The sequence below is a fragment of the Lolium perenne genome, chromosome 3 (genome assembly GCF_019359855.2).
Source record: "Lolium perenne isolate Kyuss_39 chromosome 3, Kyuss_2.0, whole genome shotgun sequence".
NCBI lineage: Eukaryota > Viridiplantae > Streptophyta > Magnoliopsida > Poales > Poaceae > Lolium > Lolium perenne.
Genome location: NC_067246.2, coordinates 221936205 through 221945047, shown reverse-complemented (window position 1 = coordinate 221945047; position 8843 = coordinate 221936205). Strand labels below are relative to the sequence as shown.

General features: G+C 49.2%; 1 protein-coding gene and 1 pseudogene across 1 annotated transcript; both read left to right on the top strand.

Moving 5' to 3' along the window:
* The first annotated feature begins 935 nt into the window (after positions 1 to 935).
* On the top strand, positions 936 to 7514 carry LOC127343452 (G-type lectin S-receptor-like serine/threonine-protein kinase LECRK3; annotated as a pseudogene).
* On the top strand, positions 4334 to 5725 carry LOC139838685 (putative F-box/FBD/LRR-repeat protein At3g49030). The gene has a single exon (XM_071828802.1). The coding sequence runs from the start codon at positions 4334 to 4336 to the stop codon at positions 5723 to 5725; it is 1392 nt and encodes a 463-aa protein (XP_071684903.1).
* Positions 7515 to 8843: the final 1329 nt, after the last annotated feature.

Below are 8843 nucleotides of genomic sequence, written 5' to 3'. Positions count from 1 at the left end.
GATCCGTTTGCGGAGACAATCTTGTCAAAGAAAAGCTCATCCAACCAATAAACAAAGACCCGTTTGCTGTCGTCAAGAATGTGCTCTAGTATCATTCAGAAATTGCTCAAAATATTTACAAGTTTTTTGCTTCATTAGAGTTGAAGAACTCCGAGGTCACGAAAAGCATCCCCAGTAGTGACATGCTAGAAGACATATTGCATCAAGCAAACAGATCAGTCGCAGGAACTGAATTCCTAATCAACGACTCTACGTACACATCAAATTAAAACTCCAACCAGTTGATGACGCTGTTTTTTTTTTTTTTTGAGGAACGGGTAGTCGAACTGCCAATCGATTAGATAGAAGGAGAGTTTTAATTACAACAGCCCCGCAAGCGGGTCAGATGACAAAAGATCAAAAAGAGGAGCTAAGAATGCTAGGCTGTTTCCCCAACCGCCAAATATGACAAAAAACTCTGGGGGAAAGGTGTCACCTTCGTGGAGCAATGCCGAATGTGATAGTGCGGCACCTCGCGTGACAGGTTGAAAATAATATCGAGACAGTGAGAGGTTGAATTCTGAGATTGTTGTTTCAGATAGCTTAATTAGCAGGCACGCTGCTCCACGAAAAAGGAAAATCACGCCGAAATGGGATGAGTGCCACATGAGGAGAGATAGAAATATGTTGCCATGTTTTTTTTTTGCAGTACGAAAGAACAATCTAATGGGAGTAGAAGACAAGAGAGAGCTCTACATTTGATTTGATTGATCAACCGTGGGGGAGAAATGTCCAATGCACATCCTTTCTTCTCGGGGCCCACATGATATGGTCCGTCGCCAAATCAAGATTCAAGAAAATTCAAATGTTCAATTCAATAACTTTTTGACTAACTATTGACCTGTTGAGTGGTTGCTACTTGCTAGTAAGTCTAACATCAAGGCAGCTACCCAGGAAACCATGGCCGCCACCAAGCCATTGTTAGCGTGATCCTAGTTAGCTCGTCATCCATGGCCGCCACCAAGTCATTGCATCTGCTCTTGTACTTCGCAGTAGCCATGCTTGTTCCCCTCTACGTGTCATGTGCGCAGACGAACATCACATCTGGTACCTCCCTGCTAGCAGCCGCCGGCGCGGGCTTCCCGTCCCCGTCGGGCCGGTTTTCCTTCGGTTTCTACGCCACGGACGGCGGCCTCGCGGTCGGCGTCTGGCTCGCCACCGCGCCCAACGTAACCATCACCTGGACCGCGAACCACAACGGCACGCCGGACACGGGCGGCTCGCTGAGGCTCACCTACGACGGTCGCCTGATCTGGATCGGCGCGAGCATCCAGGACAGGCCGATCGCCGTGCATGCCCGACCGGCCGTCGTGGGCGCCATGCTCGACGACGGCAACTTCGTGCTGTACGGCGCGGACTCGTCGGTGGTGTGGTCGACGTTCGACGAGTCCCCAACCGACACCCTGCTCGCCGGGCAGGAGCTCGTGCCCGGGGCGCAGCTCTTCTCCAGCGTGTCCGGCACCAGCAGGGCCACCGGGAAGTACCGGCTCACCAACCAGCAAAACGACGGCAACCTCGTGCTCTACCCGGTGGGCACGGCCAACGTGGCAGCCGCGGCGTACTGGGACACGGGGACGTTCCAGATAGGCTTCCCCGAACGCGGCTTTTCTAGCGGAGCCGGTAACTACCGGTCAAGAATCGACCGTTCGCTCGTCCGCTGTGATTCGGAACGGGGCCATTCCTCTTTCTTCTTACGTTTATATCTAGGCATAACCGCACAAGGCCACAGCCCCGTGACTCTCTATCTCGGTCTGGAATTCTCGATCCAGTAAAAGCGGTGTGACGAGAGGCCGGCGGCCTGAGTGCTCGAATCTGTGCGTGACACAGCGGCAGCGCTGCAGCGACGGCACGTGAGTGGCCGGCGAGAGCGCGGGCCTGCGGACGGACAACGGCGAGAGTGGGAGAAGGAGCTCCGCGCTGGACAGGGTCGTCTCGAGCCGCAGCTGCTCGAACACCCTTTTCCGGTAGCAAGCCGAAGGTGCTAGGTTTGGAATTCAATTTCTTGGATCTAGGCTTTGTTTTGTTCAATGAGGTTGCAGGCTCGGGAAATAATTTCTTGCATCCCTGCACTTCTTGGATCTAGGTTGTTTTTCTGTTAAGTTCTTATATCTTTTTTTTGTCTAATATAGGATTTGAATCGATTTGGATTCATCTATTTTCTGGAAAGTTACGAGATATTTGTGAAGAGCAATGAAATACGTATTTGAGAAACCTTTCTGGAATGTGATTGACATCTGTAACCTATTTATGAAACTTCCATGAATTAACTTCATAGTTTCAGGCTTTGGACCATGTTTCAGTTTGTGGAAATTATCTATAGATTTTGTGAATTTGTTTTGATAAATTTTGTGAATTTGTTTTGATCGTTTCAGAACTTGAAACTGAATTTTACTTTGGTTCAGGATTTGAATCGAGTTGGATCCATCTATTTTCTACAAAGTTGTGAAATATTTGTCAAAGCACTTTGGAATGTGATTGACATTTGTAAACTATTAATGAATCTTCTGTAAATTATCTATAAGTTTTGAAACTGAAGTATGATTTGGTATTAAATCATGTGAAACAACTTTGACAGATAAGAAATTTTCTGAACTATTTGTGAAGTCTCAATATAGTACTAAATGTGTGACATTAATTTCTTTGCTTTCTTTTACCTAATTGGATCATATTTTTAGTGCATGTACGTAGTACTAGTCATATTTTTTTTGGTACCAAGATGTTACTGAACCCATACTTGACTGCTCACAAAATATTTCAGTTGTTTCCACCAAAACTGATTTGAAAATAAGAAAAAAGACAATTGGAATATGTGCAAATGATAACAAGAATTTCCATGAAAATTGGGAAAGTTGTGTGAGTGTGAGATATTTCATTGCAATATTATTTTCAAATAAATGTGTCATATGTAGTTTGTACTAATTTGTTATTAAAGAAGTCTCACATTTTAATATTATCTTCCATAATTTGTTCATATCATATTGCTATCCATAATCAAACAGTTGATTTCTGAAACCTAGTTGGATCGTATGAGGTATGACAAAATTTTATGTAAATGTGTGTAATATATGTAAAATTTCTTTGATTCCAAGATGTTACATAATCTGATTTGAGTAGCTCACAAATTTTGAAGTCATTTTCATTTTTTTTCTTTAACAAACTTAAGCTATTTCGAAAATAAAGAAATATAACTGGAATATGTGTGAATCTTGTAGGAAGCTTCTATACAATTTGTTTCTATAAATATTACAAGCATAACTTCAAATTTCAATTGAAAATAGTTAGGATACATTTCACCCTCAAATGTGATACTAGTTATCGTGGAGGGAGAGAGAAATAATCAAAGAGAGAGAAAGTACGGGAAGCACATGGGTGAGAATGCAGACACATCCACGTGGGTGGGCTCCACATATATGCAGTAAATCAAGATACAAAGATTTGAGGAAGAATACACGTGAGCTACCAGATGATGTGGCGGTTGCAGATTGGTGGGAGAGACACCGGTAGTTACCGGATCCGTTAGAATTCACTTTCCGAGGCTTCCCCCTCACCCTGCGCCTGGATGCTGGATGCCAGTGGCTTGCTCTACCAGGTGGGCAGCAACAATGGCAGCTACACCAATAACTTGACGCGGCCAGGAGACGTAAAAGCTGGAGAGCATGCCATCTACCGACTCACGCTTGACCCCGACGGAATCCTGCGTCTGCACCGTGTTGAATATAAATATAGTGCCTAGCCTCTTTCTATCAGATCGGTCTTTTGGTTGAACTGGCTAGTGCATCAATCTAATATGGTATCGGAGCCAAGAGGTCTTGAGTTCACGACCCTGCTCGCGCAGTATAAAAAAACAAAAAAAAGATTCTACGGTCTATGCACCGAACCCACGCTAAGGACTAAAAATAGCCTAGACCGTGAGGGGGAGTGTTGAATATAAATATAGTGACTAGCCTCCTTCCATCAGATCGGGTCCTTTGGAATCGAATTCGACCCGAATTCCAATTTCAACCTGGACCGCTGAAGATATCATCAGACATGATAAATCAGTAGAAGACGCTCCTTTGTTATGGAAATCGGAGTTCGGTAAGTTGCAAATTCTCCTGCGATTCGTATCATACTATAACTCGGCATCGGCTTTCCTACTGGGGGATGATTCTTGATGGTTTCCTACTAGAACTCGGCATCGGCTTTTCTTGTTCTTCTTAATATAAGTACCTTCCAACTCAACAACAAGGCTGACCATCGTATTAGATTCTTGGTTTTAAACTAGTAATCTGAACCTTCTGCCCTGCGCGCAGTCATGGAGGTACTGGCCAACATCAGCCAAGATGAGCAAGATAGAATCAGTGCCCTTCCCACCGATCTACTCCTTAGAATCCTCGAACGGCTTGATTTGCGCACGGTGATCCACGTTGGAACACTCTCAAAACAATGGAGGCACCTCCCTCACCAGCTCTCGCGACTGCACTTGAACATCGCCTACTTCCAAGGCGACCGTCGCGCCAGGCTGTGTCAAATAATGAGGGCGTACACGGGTGCTATGTGGAGGTTGTTGTTTCCCCCCGCTGTGTGTGACTGCAACCAAAATCGTAGAATCAAGACTCTGCGCCTCAGTTTCTACCTGGTGGTGCCTCAGCTGCGCTCCATTGGCCGTGCTGTCGACATCCTTGTGGGCAGCGGGAAAATGGAATGCCTCGAGTTCGTAATATTCCCACGTTGCTCTCGTCCGAGCAACGCGCAGCTAGCCGAGTTCGGAGATCAGTTCATGTCGTTCTCCTGTACCTACCACGTCACCTTCCGTTGGCTCACAAGTCTTGCCCTCAAGGGCCTCGCTTTCAAAGAATCTGATGTTCCCAGCCTCATCAACGCTTGCGAAAAGCTCGAGCAACTTTCCTTGAGATCCTGTAGATTGGTTGAGTACTCTGTTCTCAAGATTGATGCCCCATGCTCGAAGCTCCAGGCACTCGAGTTCATTGGCTTTGGGTGCACAAGGATTGAGCTTATCTCTGTCCCTAATCTCAGGCGACTGAACTGTCATTCCATACTCATGGAGAACCCCCCAGTGCGTTTCGGCCATGTTCCTCAGCTTTTTTATGTGAGCCTTGTATCTCCCGCTATTGCTTGGCAGACGCCATTTGCACTGGGAGAGTGTTTCTCCATGAGTGCCAGGTACCTGTCGATCCTGCATCTCAATTTCATCTGCAAAATGATCTCGATTCGTCCACAACCAAAACAGCAAACTGCTATATTCAGGAACCTCACAGATTTGTACCTTTACAATATCTGTGTTCAATGTGATCTGAATTGGACCATGTTTATCCTTGAAGCTGTACCTTCCTTGGAGAAGTTTCATTTATCTCGGCATTCGTGTGTTAATGCGACTAAGGATGTAGCTGAGATAACCAACCTTGTGTGCCAACCATCCAAGATTTTTGTCCACTCGAACTTGAAGTTGCTCGTGATGCATGGGCTCGAGGAGGAAACCAAGGTGGTGAATTTTGTAAGACTTGTCATGGAACGGGCTGTGGGCTTGAAGATAATTGAGTTGAGCGATAAACAAACATGCAAGGAGTGCAACGCTGTCAACCTTGAGTCCGCAAGAAGAGTTCCATTGGATGGAGCAAGGTCGCACCGCCTTGTGGAGCGACTTACACGTGGATTATCCTCATCCGTGGAGATAATAATTGGTTGATAGAGATCTAGTCAAGGAAGAATTCGCTGTTGACAATGATGGAAGGAGGCTAGACACTATATTTATATTCAACACACCGACATGCCTTCGTGTCCGGTGGGGCATCCAGGACCAACGTCCAATGGAGCAGACCAAGCGATCGGTGCCTTGTCAAGGGCGTTTGTGGGTTCAACAGCTACTGCATCCTCGATGGCGAGTCGCGGCCTACCTGTTTGTGCCCGCCTGGGTTCGATTTCCTCGACACAAGCAACGTCGCGCTCGGTTGCACGGTGAGCTCCAGCACCGGCGAATGCAAGGAGGGGCAGCACGATATTGCAGGCTTCTCCATGGCGGCCACGCCGAACATGTCATGGGCGGACACGCCGTACGAGGTGATGGGCGCGGGCACGAGCGCGGCCGACTGCCAGACGGCGTGCATCAACGACTGCTTCTGCGCCGCCGTGCTGCCGGACGCCAACGACGGCACGTGCACGAAGCAGCAGCTCCCTCTGCGGTACGGCCGCGCAGGCGGCGGATACACGCTGTCCGTCAAGACCGGAGGAGCGGCGAACCCGCCGGCGTTGGGCGGCAGGGGCACGGGCACCAACAACAAACCCGTCGGGCGCGCAACCATCATCTCTTTGATTTGCATCGGCGTCCTAGCATTCGTCGCGTTATCCGCCTTCATTGCGTCGGCGCGGCTGCTCCGGTTGAATCGGAGTATCGTGCGCCGGCACGTTGCACTCGCGAACGCCCACGCCGGCGAGGGCTTGGAGGAGGAGGAGGCGGCGCCCCTGAGGTCGTACACGTACCAGGAGCTGGAGCGCGCGACGTACTGCTTCCGAGACCCTCTGGGCCGCGGCGCGTTCGGCACCGTGTTCAAAGGGGCGCTGCGCAACGGCGAGAAGGCCATCGCCGTGAAGCGGCTGGAGAAGCTCGTGGAGGACGGCGAGCGGGAGTTCCAGAGAGAGGTGCGCGCCATCGGGCGGATGAGCCACCGGAACCTGGTCCGCCTCCACGGCTTCTGTCACGAGGGCGCGAACCGCGCGCCTCCTCGTCTACGAGTTCATGAGCAACGGCTCCGTCGCCGACCTGCTTTTCAAGGGCGGCGGCTCCCGCCCCCTCGCGTGGCCCGACCGCCTACGCATCGCGCTCGACGTTGCGCGGGGCCTGCACTACCTCCACGACGAGCTCGACGGCCGCGTGATCCACTGCGACGTCAAGCCGCAGAACATCCTCATGGACGCGGCCGGCACGGCCAAGATCGCCGACTTCGGGCTGGCCAAGCTGCTCCAGCCGGACCAGACGCGCACTTTCACCGGCGTCCGCGGGACGCGAGGGTACCTGGCCCCAGAGTGGTACAGGGCCGCCGGGCCGGTCACGGTGAAGGCCGACGTGTACAGCTACGGCGTGGTGCTGCTCGAGATCGTGACGTGCAGGCGGAGTATGGAGATGGAGGAGGCCGGCGAGGAACGTACGCTGATGGAGCTCGTGTACGAGTGGCTTCTGAGGGGTGACGTGAAGAAGGCCATCAACAGCGACGAGATGGTCGATGCGGCGGCCGTCGAGCGGGTGGTGAAGGTCGGAATCTGGTGCGTGCAAGGAGAGCCCGAGTCGAGGCCGTCAATCAAGAGCGTCATCTTGATGCTGGAAGGGCATTTGGAGGTGCCATTTCCTCCCCCTCCTGCTGCTTATTGATGTGTCTATATGATGATACAGAAGTGCAGCTTGCTTCAGGATGAAGGTTTTCGAAGAAATCAGCAAAGTTTTGTTACTAAGAATGATCCATCTGCGAAAATCGTGAGATACGAATTCAAACTAGATTCAAAACTCAACAAGCAATGAGAAATGCAGTGTTGATAGTGATACTGAGCTGAATTCATAGCTCGGCTCGTATTCGCTACCATTTATAACCGAACTTGTCTTTTTTTTTCTCCAACCGTTAGATCAAATTTGTATACTTCATCTATCTCATAAAAGTTATCTGAGATTTATTAAATTTTAAATATATCTACATACTAAATAGTGTCTAGATACATCCAGATTTGATAAATCTCAAACAACTTTTATGAGACGGAGGGAGTACGGCGGTGGCGCTCTCTGGCGCTATGGCCGACAACAGACCTAGTAAGGTCAATAAAAATGGACCAGCGTAAGATGGCAGCGGTGATTTCTGGAGTGTGTGCACGGTTCACGCTTGGGATCTGCTAAGTCGGTTTATGCTCCCCTCTCCCTATTAGGCAGTTTGGTGGATGATGTGCATAGGTGTCAATTCGGGTGCACATCCCCGACATGGCCACCTCCTCAACAAATTTGTAGGTGTTGTAGTAGCTATCGGCTAGTGTAGCTTTGAGTTGATTTTATATTCTCTTTATAAGGCTTTGTTGAACAGTAAGTAAATAAAAGTATATGTGCACCATTTCGATGCAGATATTGTGTGCATCGCTGGTGCCTCCCTCCCGCTTCGGTTGCCGCCTGCGCCATCGTTCGGAAGCAGCAATCGCTTGGGTCCTATTTCCCGATTTGTAGTGTATGGAGGTGGACTATGCTCCTGAGACCATCGTCAACCTGACATTTTTTGGGCTCGCCGACAACGAGGCAAGTGTTGCCACATCCACCAACGCCTCTAGGAGAAAATTGTTCCTTTCGAAGGGACAAAACACGGGCCGACGGTTCTACGCCTGCTAACAACACAATGTACGTGCTAGCATGTTTGTCTAAATTCTTGTTGATGTACATTCACAAATAATATGCATTTCTAGTGCGTTTTTCTCTATTGTAGTGTTCATAATTTTGTATTTGTTGGATTTCATAAACCATGGCTTTGTTTGTTGGGATTTCTATTTTCGTGCCCTCCGTTCCTTAGTTGTGCTCAGTTTTCCCCAGCTCCTTAGTTTTTCCTCAGTTTTCCCCAAGTGCTTGTTTGAAACCCGCAGAAGGCAGCTCAGACGGCAGGATTCCCGTTAAGTTGACCGCTCCGTGCTGACGTGTGGGGCCGCGTCGTGTGGGCCCGCGTCGCGTGGGGCTGGTAGAAAGGGACCGCGTGGGACAGGACGAGATAGCGTTTGGTTGCACGTGAGCAGGAGCTGGGTTTTGTCTCTCTCGGCCATTGGCATTTCCCTTTTAAGAGTACCTTTTC

What these genes read in the sequence shown, in the direction of transcription:
- LOC139838685 (XM_071828802.1), top strand. Translation starts at nt 4,334, where the DNA reads ATGGAGGTACTGGCCAACATCAGCCAAGATGAGCAAGATAGAATCAGT.